Source organism: Pongo pygmaeus, chromosome 1 (assembly GCF_028885625.2).
Source record: "Pongo pygmaeus isolate AG05252 chromosome 1, NHGRI_mPonPyg2-v2.0_pri, whole genome shotgun sequence".
Classification (NCBI taxonomy): domain Eukaryota; kingdom Metazoa; phylum Chordata; class Mammalia; order Primates; family Hominidae; genus Pongo; species Pongo pygmaeus.
This window is the reverse complement of record NC_072373.2, coordinates 215,255,666-215,271,141: the sequence shown is the minus strand read 5'-3', so window position 1 is coordinate 215,271,141 and position 15,476 is coordinate 215,255,666. Positions and strand designations below refer to the sequence as shown.

Genomic DNA, 15,476 nt, shown 5'->3' with positions numbered 1-15,476 from the left:
CTGAGGTCAGGAGTTGGAGACCAGCCTGGCCAACATGGTGAAACCCCGTCTCTACTAAAAATACAAAAATTAGCCGGGTGTGGTGGCAGGCGCCTGTAATCCCAGCTACTCGGAGGCTGAGGCACGAGAATCGCTTGAACCCGGGAGGCGGGGATTGCAGTGAGCCGAGATCGCGCCACTGCGCTCCAGCCTGGGCCACAGAACGAGACTGTGTCTCAAAATAAATAAATAAATAACAAAGCTTAAGCCGGGTGTAGTGGCTCACGCCTGTAATCCCAGCACTCTGGGAGGCCAAGGAGGGCGGATCACTTGAGGTCAGGAGTTTGAGACCAGCCTGGTCAACATGGTGAAACCCTGTCTCTACCAAAAATACAAAAATTAGCCAGGGGTGGTGGCGTGCGCCTGTGGTCCCAGCTACTCAGGAGGCTGAGGCAGGACAATCGCTTGAACCTGGGAGGTGGAGGTTTCAGTGAGCTGAGATTGTGCCACTGCACTCCAGCCTCCGCCACAGAGCAAGATTCTGTCTCAAAAAAAAAAAAAAAAAGAACAGAGCTTAGAGGTGGCCCCAGAGGTTTTTTTTTCTGGTTTTTTTGTTGTTGTTGCTTTTGTTTTTTTTTTGTAGGGAATAAGGAGTAGGAAGGAGGACTGTGGGGGTGACCCCCAACCCCCCTGAGCTGCACATCCTCTGCCCCAAGGCTGCAGCCTCTAGCTGGTCTGGGTGGCTGGCTGGATCCCTGCCTCCTTCCTTCCTTTGGACAGGAAATGACTTTCCTTCCCTTTGTTCCCACTTTTCTCCACTTATCTAACTGGATCTGTGATTCCTCTCTGGGGGAGGAAGAGTGGGGGCGGAGGGTCCCCTGGGCACGGCTGACTGGGAGATGGCCCCGGGGAACTTACACACAGCCTGCTCCCAGCTGAATCGCTGGCAGTGGGACCGGAGGGAAGCCGGGGCTCCCTCTGCCGATGGGAGTGACAGGGCTTTGAAACTCCCCAGCTTAGACCCCCTGGGGCCTGAGGTCCCCACAGTCACTGCTTGGGAGGTATAGGGGCTGCCCAGCTGTGAACATCTGGCCTCAGTGCTGGACATTTTCCGAGAAGCCAGGCAGATCCGACTTCCCGGAGGAGTGTAGGAAGGGTCAGCGCTGGGTGGGAGGAGGCAGAGGGCCATCCCGAAGGCCCACAGCAGCCCCTGGGGACCAGCCCGGAACATGCCGACCACAAGATTTCTGGTCTGGATTGGGCCATTCTAAAGTGAGAACAGGCCTGGGAACTTGGGCGACTTTGTGCCACCCAAGGAAGGAAAATTGTGTCTGGGGACACACTTTTGGATGATGTTCCATTAGAATTCTGAGTGCCATGGATGGCCTGGGAAAGTCACTTAACTTCTTGGAACCTCACAGGGTCCATCTGCAAAGTGGGGGCAGGATGGGCATTTCTTGCAGCTAGATTGAGAGGCTGGTGGGTTTTGAGGCACATATAGCACCTGGCACGGGGCCTGGCACAAGACAAGTGCCTTATCAGCGAGTTGTTTGGTATTTCTTTAAATCTCACATGCACTCTGAACATTGTTGACAAAAATAGATTCTTAAACTTATAACAAAGTGTAAAACTAAAGCCCGTGACAGCCAGCCTAAGCATACATACTTCCAGACATCATTTCCAAACCCAGAAGCAAAAGACAGGTACTTTTAAATAAGTTTTGAAGCTCTTTCCTAATATATTGGTTTCTTCCTCAGAATAGATATTTTATTATCAGACTGAGCTATATATTTTAGCCAAACACATAAACCAACTTAAGAGGAATTTAGGAGCACGTGTTATTGTTTTTATTATCATCCATCAGTCGCTGTGAACCCAAAGTGGCCAGTGCACTTTGAGATAAGGAGGGAAGCCTGAAGAGCGAGATAGAAAAGGAGACATTTTTAGCCCTGGGCACAGGCATTGGGTGCCTGGTGAGGACGGGTGTGCTCGCTGGACTCCCAGCTTTCCCACCCGTGGCCCCACCTCAGCCTTGGCCACAGGGACTACTGTCAGCAGGAACTACCTGAGAGATGGGAAATAATGTCCTTCTCCTGACATCAGGCTATCAGGGTGCCAACCATGCTCTCTGATTTATGCTTTTCTTTTTTTTTTTTTTTTTTGAGACAGAGTTTCACTCTGTCACCTCGGCTGGAGTGCAGTGGCGCAATCTCAGCTCACTGCAACCTCGCCTCCCAGGAGTCAAGCGATTCTCTTGCCTCAGCCTCCTAAGTAGCTGGGGACTACAGGTGCATACCACCATGCCTGGCTAATTTTTTTTTTTTTTTTTTTTTTTTTTTTGAGATGGAGTCTTGCTCTGTCACCCAGGCTGGAGTGTGGTGGTGCAATCTCGGCTCACTGCAACCTCCGCCTCCCGGGTTCAAGCAATTCTGTCTCAGCCTCCTGAGTAGCTGAGATAACAGGCGCCCGCCACCATGCCCAGCTAATTTTTTTGTTTTTAGTAGAGGCAGGGTTTCACCATCTTGGCCAGGCTGGTCTTGAACTTACCTCGTGATCCAACTACCTTGCCCTTCCAAAATGCTGAGATTACAGGCATGAGCCTCCACGCCCGGCCAAATTTTTGTATTTTTAGTAGAGACAGTGTTTCACCATGTTGGCCAGGATGGTCTTGAACTCCTTACCTCAAGTGATCGCCCACCTCCCAAAGTGCTGTGATTACGGGCGTGAGCCATCGGGTGGCCAGATCTGGGTTTTGATGCCTGCACTCTGATATCCTCGAGGCACACAAAGAATGCAGACACCGCTGAAGGTCAGACGCATTGATAGTGAGCTTGTGAGCCAGCCTGTCCTGCCCTGGGGCTATCATCGCTTTCGTCCACCCTTGGCAGCAGGAAACCGCCCCTGGAGAGGGCCAGGAATGGGGGGGCGGCGGGGGAGGCCTTGTGGAGGAGGTGATGTTTGAGCTGGGCCTCTAAGAGAAAGCTGAAATTCACCCTGTAGGGGCAGGACAGGAAAACCATAGGAGAAACACTGCAAGGCAAAAGAGAGGACATAGGAAGGGTGAGTGGTCCAGGGGCTCAAAGAGGCTGAGGCTGCCACAGTTGGACTTCATCCTGAGGTGGTGGAGAGCCATACTTTTTTTTTTAGACAGAGTTTCACTCTTGTTGCCCAGGCTAGAGTACAATGGTGCCATCTCACCTCACTGCAACCTCCACCCCCACGGGTTCAAGTGATTCTCCTGCCTCAGCCTCCCAAGTAGCCGGGATTACAGGCGCCCACCAGCACACCCAGCTAATTTTTGTATTTTTAGTAGAGATGGGGTTTCACCATGTTGGCCAGGCTGGTCTCGAACTCCAGACCTCAGGTGATCCACCTGCCTCTGCCTCCCAAAGTGCTGGGACAGTCTCACCCGGGTGCGATGGCTCATGCCTGTAATCCCAGCACTTTGGGAGGCTGAGGTGGGCGGATCACGAGGTCAGGAGATCAAGACCATCCTGGCTAACACAGTGAAACCCCATCTATACTAAAAATACAAAAACAAAATTAGACAGGCGTGGTGGCGGGCGCCTGTAGTCCCAGCTACTCAGGAGGCTGAGGCAGGAGAATGGCATGAACCTGGGAAGTGGAGCTTGCAGTAAGCCAAGATCGTGCCACTGCACTCCAGCCTGGGCAACAGAGCAAGATTCCGTCTCAAAAAAAAAAAAAAAAGACAGAGTCTCGCTCTGTTGCACAGACTGGAGGGCAGTGGTGCAATCTTGGCTCACCACAACCTCGGCCTCCCAGGTTCAAGCGATTCTCCTGCCTCACCCTCCCAAGTAGCTGAGATTACAGGTGCCCACCACCACGCATGGCTAATTTTTGTATTTTTAGTAGAGATGGGGTTTCACCATGTTGGTCAGGGTGGTCTCGAACTCCTGGCCTCAAGTGATCCACCTGCCTCGGCCTCCCAAAATGCTGGGATTACAGCTGTGAGCCACCGTGCCCAGCCCATGGAAGGTTTTCGAATAAAGGAGAAAGAGATTGATGCTCTAGAAAGATCAGGGTTAGGAGGTGAGACCAGAGGCCATGGAGCCTCCCCATCTCTCCCCTTGCCCCCTGCCCAGGCCTGAACCAGGACCTAGGTTTTGGAGATTGGGTGGAATGAGAGATTCCAGCACTAGAAGGCAAGCAAAGAGGGTGCTGGCTCGTGTGCAGGGCTGAGAAAGGGCAGAGCAGAGCAAGGCAGAGCAGAGCAAAGTGGCCAAGAGCATGGGCTCTGGGTTCCAATGCCACCTCACCACCATGTGACCTTGGACAGGTGACTTCTCTCTGAGTCTCGATTTCTTGATGTGTTAGGTGGGTGATGATAGTGCCTGCCCTGCAGCCACCTTGTGAGTGTTTATGAGTTAATGAGCATAACGTGTGGGTGTTTATGAGTTAATGAGTATAACATGCTCAGGGCAGAGCAGGTCTTAGTGAGGGCAGCTCTCACTGCGCCCTGCCCACTCTGCCGCCAGAACCCAGCCCTGACGCCCTGACAGATCCTGATCCGTTCTCTTTCCCTCCCAAAGCAGAGCTGGCCTCAACCTCCAGGACTTCAGCCCTTCCAGGAGAATCTGATCCCAGGTGAGGGAGGTCACTTGGGGTGTGGCCCAGCGGGCAGGCAGGACTCCAGGCTGGGAACTGAAGTCAGCCCTGCTGGGGCTGGGAGCTGAAGCATCTGTTCCTTCCTCGCGGGTATTAGACAAGGAAAAGTGATCATTGGTGAGGGCTGCCCTTTGCTCCCCTAGGTGTGCAGGTTCGGGGGAGAGGCAGTCAGGACTTTTGGGTCTCACCCCTGTGGCCAAGTTCCCTGGTGGGTCCTGTCTTCTCCAGCGGGACACACCTACCTCTTCTCTGGCTGGGCTGGGTGCTGGACTGAGTTGTTGAAATGGTAGGGTGGCTGACCTGTCTTTTTGGGAGGAGGGAGGCTCTCTCCTCTCGGGGGAGGGTGTCTGTGTGTCTGGGTGGCAATCCTGTGCTGTACCCCACTCTGTCCCTAGCCACACCAGGAGCTGAAGCCATGGCCTCAAAGCCTGAGAAGAGGGTGGCATCGTCTGTCTTTATCACCCTGGCACCCCCGCGCCGCGATGTGGCCGTGGCGGAGGAAGTGAGGCAGGCAGTTTGTGAGGCCCGGCGTGGCCGCCCCTGGGAGGCTCCTGCCCCCATGAAGACACCCGAGGCTGGCTTGGAGGGGAGGCCCAGCCCCTGGACACCCCCTGGCAGAGCTGCAGCCACAGTGCCAGCTGCACCTATGCAGCTCTCCAATGGAGGTAAGAGTGGAGGGGACTTTGGGGAAGACCACGTCAGAGGCAGAGGTGGGGAGGAAAGGGCAGGCTCCAGCGTCATTCGTTCATTCATTATTCATCCTGACAAAATTCACACATCAACGGGAAACAAAAAGATGTGCCCCTTCTGGGTGGGCAAGGGAGCCCGGGAAATAGAGGCTAGATGTCAGAATTTCCGGGACATTTTCATGGGTTATTGGGATTATGGGAAGAGGATCTTAGGAGTGTGGGAACAAGATCAAACTTGCCTGGGAAGGGCTGTCCTGTCACTGGTCAGCATGGCTGGCTGGCCATTTCATCTGCCAATTTAATACCCTCAAGCAGAGCACGGGGATCTTGGGGTTCAGTCTCCCTGAAGTGAGATAAGTTTTAGGTGACCAGCTTGGTCATGCGCCTGGTCTAACTGCAGGACACAAAGGCTGGCCCCAGGCGCTGGGGATGCTGCCAGCTGCTTGAAGCCGTCTACACCGAAGGCTGCCATCTGCCGTCTGCCTAGTACTTGTCCTCTCAGAGTCATCCTCGAGCAGGTCCAGGACCCCCTTTCTGCCCACCTGTCCTATGGCCTTAGGTCCCCCTGCTTCTCTCTTGAATTCCTGCCTGCCCATCACAGCCTGTGGGCCCTGCACTGGAAGGCAGGCACTGGGAGAGGCCACAGCACTCTTACTGCCTCTCCAACACCTGGTTCCTGACTCCATGAGCTCATCGGAGCCTGGTTCTCACACTTCCGCTGAGTCAGCAGCAGCATCACCCGGGCCTGTACCAACACAGTCACTGGGTCCGTTCTAGCACAGCCGCCGGCTCCCACCCCAAGTATCTCTGATTCAGCAGATCTGCCGTGGGGCCTGAGAATTTGCATTTCTTTTTTTTTTTTTTTTGAGACAGGGTCTTGTTCTGTCACCCAAGCTGCAGTGCAGTGCAGTGGTGTGCTCACGGCTAACTGTAGCCTCAACCTACCTGGCTCAAGTGATCCTCCCACCTCAGCCTCCCAAGGAGCTGGGACCACAAGCTCTCACCCCCAAGCCCAGCTAATTTGTGTGTGTGTGTGTGTGTGTGTGTGTGTATGTGTGTATATATATATAGAGAGAGAGAGAGAGAGAGAGAGAGAGAGAGACGAAGTGTTGCTCTGTCGCCCAGGTAGGAGTGCAGTGGCGCGATCTCGGCTCACTGCAACCTCTGCTCCCCAGGTTCAAGCAATTCTCCTGCCTCAGCCTCCCAAGTAGCTAGGATTACTGGCACCCACCACCACACCCAGCTAATTTTTGTATTTTTAGTAGAGACAGGGTTTCACCATGGTTGCCAGGCTGGTCTCAAATTCCTGACCTCAGGTGATCGGCCCGCCTCAGCCTCCCAAAGTGCTGGGATTACAGGCGTGAGCCACCGCACCCAGCCTAATTTTTTGTTTTTTTAGATGGAGTTTGGCTTTTGTTGCCCAGGCTGGAGTGCAGTGGCACGATCTCAGCTCACCACAACCTCCGCCTCCTGGGTTCAGGCGAATATCCTGCCTCAGCCTCCCAAGTAGCTGGGATTATAGGCATGCGCCACCATGCCCAGCTAATTTTGTATTTTTAGTAGAGATGGGGTTTCTCTATGTTGGTCAGGCTGGTCTCAAACTTCCAACCTCAGGTGATCTGCCTGCCTCAGCTCCCCCAAAGTGCTGGGATTACAGGCGTGAGCCACTGCGCCCGGCTTTTTTTTTTTTTTTTTTGAGACAGGGAGGGTCTGGCTCTGTCACCCAGGCTGAAGTGCAGTGGTGTGATCTAAGCTCACTGCAGCCTCAACTTTTTGGGCTTAAGTGATCCTCCCACATCAGCCTCCCAAGCAGCTAGGACTATAGGCCTGTGCTGCCATGCCTGGCTACATTTTTTAAATTTTTAGTAGAGTTGAGGTCTCACTATGATGCCCAGGCTGCTCTTGAACTTCTGGGTTCAAGCGAACTGCCTACCTTGGCCTCCCAAAGTGCTGAGATTATAGGCATGAGCTACCATGCCTGGCCTGAGATTAAGTTTCTTGCCTAAGGACACACAGCAAATCAGTGGCAGAGTTAGACATGGAACCCAGGCTGGGGTGACCCCGACCTGAGCCCTCAGCTACCCTCCATATGGCCATGTAGGTAAGTAAAACCTTCCCAGGTCCACCTGGGAGGCTCTGACCAGCCCTCTCTCCTCCCCCATTGCAGGATGCCCACCCCCTCCTCCAGTCCTGGATGGTGAGGATGCGCTTCCTGACCTGGACCTCCTCCCGCCCCCTCCACTGCCCCCTCCGGTGCTTCTGCCTTCTGAAGAGGAGGCTCCTGCTTCAATGGGGGCCTCACTCATTGCAGACTTAGAGCAGCTGCACCTGTCCCCGCCCCTGCCCCCGCCCCCACCGCAGGTACTGCCCCCCCGCTCCCCCGCAATCCCTTGGTCCCCTTGGTTGGGGGATGGGGAGTCTGGGCCTTCTGGGCGTTCAGGGGTTCTAAACCTGGACTTTGTCTGGTGCATTCTTCTGCTCGGGGGCAGTCCCTCTTTGAAGCTCAGAAGTCCCTATTCAGGCAGGTGAAAATTGGTTAAATGTTTCAGGGTCTCTGGAGGGGGCTGCCACCGCCTCCCTGCTGCGCGTGCCGCAGACACCTGCTTCAGCTCTGAGGAAGACGTTTCCCTGAGTCTGACCTAAATCCCTTAGGCTGCATAGGATACCTGGATTTTTGTTTGTTTGTTTGTTTTTGAGATGGAGTCTCGCTGTGTCGCCCAGGCTGGAGTGCAATGGCATGATCTTGGCTCACTGTAGCCTCCACCTCCCAGGTTCAAGCGATTCTCCTGTCACAGTCTCCTGAGTAGCTGGGATTACAGGCACCCGCACCATGCCTGGCTAATTTATTGTACTCTTATAGAGACAGGGTTTCACCATGTTGGTGAGGCTGGTCTCAGACTACTCACCTCAGGTGATCCACACAGCTCGGCCTCCCAAAGTGCTGGAATTACAGGTTTGAGCCACTGCACCTGGCTAGGAACCTGTTTTTTAACCCTGGGCCCTTAACAGAGGCTGTGTAGAAATGGGGGGCGTCACAGGCCAAGGGCTTAGTCCACTTCAGTCCAGCCTCCATGGGGAAGCCTGGTTGCAGGAGAGTCCTTCTAGGTAGGACAAGGAGCAGTGGCTGATTGAGGGACCCCAGTCAGCTGCCACTGTGACCTTCCTGCTGAGAGACTTACGCAGGTCCCTTGCTTCCCTGGGCCTCGGTTTCCTTCTCGGTACAATGCGGCTAATTCTACCTGTTACCACCCAGATGAGGAACAGAGCTGGGAGGGCTGCATGGGGTCCCACTGAATGACTCCCCATCTGCATCCCCACAGGCCCCAGCGGAGAGACCTTCAGTCCAGCCCAGTCCCCTCAGGCCCGTGGAAGAAGAGTTGCCACCTCCCCCAGCAGAACGTGTTGAGAAAGGGGCATCCACAGGTAGGTTCACACGGCTGGGAGGATTCTGGGGTGATCTCATGGGGCCAGCATGGGCTTCCAGGTAGAAACCAGGAGAGTGAGGACCCCCCTTCCCATCCCCACCCCAGCTCACATTACAATGATGGGCTTTGTAGTTCGGCATCCATTTAATTTGTATTGCTTTAGCCTTTTTCCCTTTATACCTAAATTCTATTTAAAATGTTAGTCTGCACAGTTTGCTACGATAGCAAAAATGTCTTGAATTTTTTCTCATTATTTTATTTTCTGAATAGCTAATGCCCTCACACAGTGCAAAATAAACAGCATGAGTGGGGACACAGTAAGAAGCCTGCAACCTGCCCCATCCCCTTACCACCCGGTTTCCTTCCAGATGGGTGTCCTCTGTCATTGAGCTCTTGTGTATCCTGCCAAAGACACTATGCACATATGAGCAAATACAAATATGTGTCCACCCGCTCCCTCCCCCCATTTTTCCATAAGTAGCAAACTAGGCCCTTCTGCTGTTCACTTTCTTTCCTTCGTATATCTCAGAGCTATATATAAAGTGGCTCCTGGCTGGGCGTGGTGGCTCACGCCTATAATCCTAGCATTTTGGGAGGCCAAGGCAGGTGGATCACCTGAGGTCAGGAGTTGGAGATCAGCCTGGCCGACATGGTGAAATGCTGTCTCTACTAAAAATACGAAAATTAGCTGGGCGTGGTGGTGTGTGCCTGTAATCCCAGCTACTCGGGAGGCTGAGGCAGGAGAATCGCTTGAACCCGGGAGGCGGAGGTTGCAGTGAGCTGAGATTGTGCTGCTGCTCTCCAGCCTGGGTGACAGAGTGAGCTTCCGTCTCAAAAAAATAAAAAAATAAATAACATAAATAAACAAAGTGGCTCCTGGCTGGGTGTAGTGGCTCATGCCTGTAATCCCAGCACTTTGGGAGGTCAAGGCAGCCAACAATCCCTTTGTCCTGAAACTGCTGTCCAGAATTCCTTATTTATTTATTTTATTTATTTTTATTTTTATTTTTTTAGACAGAGTCTTGCTCTGTCACCAGGCTGGAGTGCAGTGGCATGATCTCGGCTCACTGCAACCTCCGCCTCCTGGGTTCAAGCGATTCTCCTGCCTCAGCCTCCCGAGCGCTGGGACTACAAGCGCCTGCCACCACGCCCAGCTAATTTTTGTATTTTTAGTAGAGATGGGGTTTCACCATGTTGGCCAGATGGTCTCAATCTCTTGACCTCATGATCCGCCCACCTTGGCCTCCCAAAGTGCTGGGATTACAGGTTATGAGCCACTGCGACGGGCTCTTTTTTTTTTTTTTTTTTTTCCTGAAACAGAGCCTCACTCTGTTACCCAGGCTGGAGTGCAATGGCACAGTCTTGGCTCACTACAACCTCTGCCTCCTAGGTTCAAGTGATTCTCCCGCCTCAGCCCCATGAGTAGCTGGGACTACAGGGGCATGCCACTATGCCCGGCTAATTTTTGTATTTTTAGTAGAGATGGGGTTTCACCATGTTGGCCAGGCTGGTCTTGAACTCCTGGCCTCAAGTGATCTGCTCACCTTGGCCTCCCAAAGTGCTGGCATTACAGGCGTGAGTCACCATGCCTGACTCAGATTCCTTTTTAATGCTCTTCATGACTCTCTGTATTTGTCATTTGAGGAATTTGCAAGGTTTAAGACAGAGCCTCCGGTGCCCTGAGCATGTTCTGGGTGGTGCCTGGGTACAGTCCTCGCAGGCTGGGCTGGTGATGGCCTGTGTCTCCCCTACCCCAGACATCTGTGCCTTCTGCCACAAGACCGTGTCCCCCCGAGAGCTGGCTGTGGAGGCCATGAAGAGGCAGTACCATGCTCAGTGCTTCACGTGCCGCACCTGCCGCCGCCAGCTGGCTGGGCAGAGCTTCTACCAGAAGGATGGGCGACCCCTCTGTGAACCCTGCTACCAGGTAACCCCTGAAGCAGACCTCTGGGTGCCAGGCACTGAGCTGAGCACTTAGAGTATGTTGCACCATTTCATTCCCCACACAATCCTGGGAAGTAGGCACTATTGACCCCTTTCACAGATGAGGAAACTGAGGCTCAGAAAGAAGGAGCCCAGTGAAGGCGATTAGTTTCCTAGGGCTGCCTGTAAGAGATCACCACAACCTTGGTGGCTTCCAGCAATACACGTTTATTCTGTCCCAGTTCTGGAGGTCAGAAGTCCAAAATCAGCTTCACTGGGCCAAAACCAAGGTGGTGTGCTATCTGGAGGCTTGAGGGAGAACCCACATCTCTGCCTTTTGCAGTTTCTTTTTTTCTTCTTCTTCTTCTTTTTTTTTGCGTGGGGGACGGAGTCTCACTCTATCGCCCAGGCTAAGGTGCAGTGGCACGATGTCAGCTCACTGCAACCTCTGCCACCCAGGTTCAAAGGATTCTCCTGCCTCAGCCTCCCAAGTAGCTGGGATTACAGGCACCTGACACCACACCCAGCTAATTTTTATATTTTTGGTAGAGACGGGGTTTCACCATCTTGGCCAGGCTGGTCTTGAACTCCTGACCTCGTGAGCCACCCACCTTGGCCTCCCGAAGTGCTGGGATTACAGGCATGAGCCACTGCACCCAGCCTCTTTTTTTGTTTGTTTGTTTGAGATGGAGGCTCATTCTGTCACCCAGGCTGGAGTGCAGTTGTGCGATCTCGGATCACTGCAACCTCTGCCTCCCGGGTTGAAGCGATTCCTATGTCTCAGCCTCTTGAGTAGCTGGGACTACAGGTGCCTGCCACCACGCCCAACTAATTTTTGTATTTTTAGTAGAGATGGGGTTTCACCACTTTGGCCAGGCTGGTCTCAAACTCCTGACCTCAAGGAATCCACCCCCTCGGCCTCCCAAAGTGCTGGGATTACAGGTGTGAGCCACCGTGCCTGGCCCCTTTTGCAGTTTCTGAAGCTGCATTCTCCTTGACTCCTTCCTCTGTCTTCAAAGCCAGCAGTGTAGCGTCCCACTTCAGCGGCCCTATTGCCACCTCTGTGTCAAGTTACAGGGACACTTGTGATGGCATTTAGGACCCACCTCGATAATCAGGATAATCTCCCCCATCTTAAGATCCTTAGCTCATCCCATCTGAAAACCTCTTTTGCTGGGCAAGGTAACATTTGGGGTCCAGAGATAAGGACCGGATATCTCTGAGGACGTCTCTTAGCTACCACACGAGGTCACTCGAGATGGCCAAGGAGCTGGGATTCTACTCCACACCTGTCTGGTTCTGGAGCCTGTCGTCAGTCTTGCCACTATCTCCCCTAGAGCCACAAGGTTCCAATGTTTGATCTCACGGGAATCTGTGTTGCTTCCGGGTACCAAGTGCAATCTGGGAGAGCCAGCTGGGATGCCAGCATACTGGAATTTCTAACTCTTGGATGGTTTGTGGTGGCATGTTGCGTGTGGTGACCACCCACAGCTGCATCCCCTGGGGATGTGTAGGCCACTCTTTGTGCTTATGAATGAGGAACACCTGGAAATCAGCATTTTGAATCAGTGTCTCAAGTGATTCTCATGCATATAGAAGTTTGAAAACGGCTGATTTGAAGGGTTAGAGTATTTGGAGCTGAGACTCTCCAGAAGAATCCAAACAATCCAATCCCAGGCTCACCACCAGTGAGGTACTGTGGGAGGAGAGAGGAGCCAGGCCCTCCCTGCCGTGTCCCTGTGACCCCATCAACATCATGGGGGAGTGTTCCTCAGGGGTGAGACACCGGGGGAGGAGGGGTGTCCAGCTGGAAGCAGCCAGGAGGAAGACTTGAGCAGTGTGCTGGGGAGAGAAGGGCCGTGCCCGTGAGAGGGAGGGTGGGAGTGGGAGATGCCCCCACATGTGTCCAGGTGGGGTCAAGGTAAAACGCACAGGAGCACAGCCAGGAAAGAGAGACAGCATGTCCAGGAGAAAAGGTGGAAAGGCTAGAGGGAGGCCCACTGCCCTGCCTCGGGAATCTCTTTGTCATTGCTTCTCATTCCAGAAGGAATTTGAGGCAGCTTCTATGAATGCATGTATACCAGCCAGGCGCGGTGGCTCACACCTGCAATCTCAGCACTTTGGGAGGCTGAGGTGGGAGGATTACTTGAGGTCAGGAGTTCGAGACCAGCCTGGGCAACATAGCAAGACTCCATCTCTATTTTAAAATAGCTATTTTTTATTAAATAATATGTTTTTAAAGAGAATGCATATATACCTATAGACCACAACAACATGGGTGCACTGAAAAATTCCATGTGATTCTCCCGCCTCAGCCTCTCAAGTAGCTGGGATTACAGTTGCCCACCACCACGCCCGGCTATTTTTTGTATTTTTAGTAGAGACGGGGGTTTCACCATGTTGGCCAGGCTTGTCTGGAACTCCTGACCTCAGGACATCTGCCTGCCTCAGCCTCCCAAAGTCCAGGGATTACAGGCATAAGCCACCTTGCCTGGCACATTTCTTCTTAAAGGCATCATATAAAATTATATTAACTGGCCAGGTGCCGTGGCTCATGCCAGGCCGAGGCAGGTGGATCACCTGAGGTTAGGAGTTCGAGACCAGCCTGACCAAAATGGAAAAACCCTGTCTCTACTAAAAATACAAAAACTAGCCAGGCATGGTGGTGCGTGCCTGTAATCCCAGCTACTTGGGAGGCTGAGGCAGGAGAATCACTTGAACCCGGGAGGCAGAGGCTGCAGTGAGTCAAGATCACACCACTGCACTCCAGTCTGGAGGACAGAGCAAGACTCCATCTCAAAAAAAAGAAAAAAAGCCTGGGCATGGTGGCTCACGCCTGTAATCCCAGCACTTTGGGAGGCCGAGGCAGGCAGATCACCTGAGGTCAGGAGTTCGAGACCAGCCTGACCAACATGGAGAAACCCCGTCTCTACTAAAAATACAAAAAATTAGCCGGGTGTGGTGGCACATGCCTGTAATCCCAGCTACTCGGGAGGCTGAGGCAGGAGAATTCCTTTAACCTGGGAAACGAGGTTGTGGTGAGCCAAGATTGCGCCATTGCACTTCAGCCTGGGTGACAAGAGCGAAACTCTGTCTCAGAAAAAAAAAAAAAAGGTAGATCTCATGTTAAGTGTTCTTCCCATAATAAAACAATTGTTTAAAGACTGCAATAATACTATGATATGTAAAATAAAGACATCCAAACAGAAGGAAAATCAAAATAGAAAGTAAGACGAGATCAAAGGGAATGTTACTACCCAAAATGTGTGAGGAGGCCAGACACGGTGGCTCACGCCTGTAATCCCAGCACTTTGGGAGGCTAAGGTGGATTGATCACTTGAGATCAGGAGTTCGAAACCAGCCTGGCCAACATGGTGAAACACCGTGTCTACAAAAAATGCAAAAAATTAGCCGGGCGTGATGGTGCGCACCTGTAGTCCCAGCTACTCAGCAGGCTGAGGCATGAGAATCACTTGAACCTCAGGTAGAGGATGCAGTGAGCTGAGATTGGGGCACTGCAATCCAGCCTCAGTAACAGAGTGAGACTCTGTCCCAAAACAAAACAAGAACCAAATAACAACAAAAAAGCCCTATAATGGTTTCTAAACGTGAAATGTGGGATTTGGCTCTGAGCTTCCAAGTGGCCAAATGGAAAAGGGAAAGAATTTCAAGGCTTTTTGTCTGTATGATGAAAGCACCTAATTCTCCTGAGAATTCCTTTTCCTGACCCTGAGGTTTAAGCGAGGTTTCTCCTGTGAGCTCTGTGGACCCTGGCCATAAACATATCCCAGTAACTAGAAATGCAGCCATAGCATCAGGGCATCAGGGCAATATTCCTTGCTGTAAGCCAAGGATGCAAGGCTAAGCTCAATTTGTTATAAGCAATGGTGGAGGTTTTGGGCGATAGTTACAGGTTGTCTGCAGGCCTCTCCTGTACTTCCCAGTTCCTGGGCCCCTGAGGGCAGCCTCTCAGAAGAAGATGACCCTCGTGGGTTGGGGTGGGTGTGTCGTGGATGGCTCTGGCAGTGGCCTCTGTCCCAGGACACACTGGAGAGGTGCGGCAAGTGTGGCGAGGTGGTCCGGGACCACATCATCAGGGCCCTGGGCCAGGCCTTCCACCCCTCCTGCTTCACGTGTGTGACCTGCGCCCGGTGCATTGGGGATGAGAGCTTTGCCCTGGGCAGCCAGAACGAGGTGTACTGCCTGGACGACTTCTACAGGTACGAGAGGGGTTTGTGCACCGGGTGGGGTGCAGGGACAGGGCGAGACCCAAGCAGGACGAAGGAGCTGAGCCTGAGTCCTGGGTGCTGGGCCAGAGTTTCTACTGGTTTATTATAAAGAATATTACAGGGCTGGGCCGGGCGCGGTGGCTCATGCCTGTAATCCCAGCACTTTGGGAGGCCGAGGCGGGTGGATCACGAGGTCAGGAGATCGAGACCATCCTGGCTAACACGGTGAAACCCCGTCTCTACTAAAAATACAAAAAAAAATTAGCTGGGCGCGGTGGCGGGCGCCTGTAGTCCCAGCTACTCGGGAGGCTGAGGCAGGAGAATGGCGTGAACCCGGGAGGCAGAGCTTGCAGTGAGCCGAGATCGCGCTACTGCACTCCAGCCTGGGCGACAGAGTGAGACTCCATCTCAAAAAAAAAAAAAAAAAAAAGAATATTACAGGGCTGGGCGCAGTGGCTCACACCTGTAATCCCAGCACTTTGGGAGGCCAAGGTGGGCAGATCATGAGGTCAGGAGTTTGAGGCCAGCCTGGCCAATATGGTAAAACCCCATCTCTACAAAAAATACAAAAATTAGCTGAGCATGGTGGTGTGTGCCTGTAGTCC

General features: G+C 52.9%; 1 protein-coding gene across 25 annotated transcripts in view; it reads left to right on the top strand.

Annotated features, from left to right (window-relative positions):
* The window catches only part of FBLIM1 (filamin binding LIM protein 1), a 29,111-nt gene that overhangs the window by 2,335 nt on the left and 11,300 nt on the right, over positions 1-15,476 (top strand). For 7 of the 25 annotated variants that reach the window (XR_010125186.1, XR_008492318.2, XR_010125185.1 and 4 more), the window contains 6 exons: positions 4,530-4,584; positions 5,001-5,270; positions 7,462-7,655; positions 8,615-8,717; positions 10,477-10,646; positions 14,684-14,862. Coding sequence is in view for 8 of the 25 variants with exons in the window: in XM_063659297.1 (XP_063515367.1) it covers positions 5,021-5,270; positions 7,462-7,655; positions 8,615-8,717; positions 10,477-10,646; positions 14,684-14,862 (896 nt within the window). In the remaining 17 variants the exon portion in view is untranslated. Of the gene's footprint in view, positions 1-4,529; positions 4,723-5,000; positions 5,271-7,461; positions 7,656-8,614; positions 8,718-10,476; positions 10,647-14,683; positions 14,863-15,476 lie in introns of all 25 variants that reach the window. The other 18 variants (XR_008492317.2, XR_008492332.1, XR_010125182.1 and 15 more) reach the window with 3 other exon arrangements.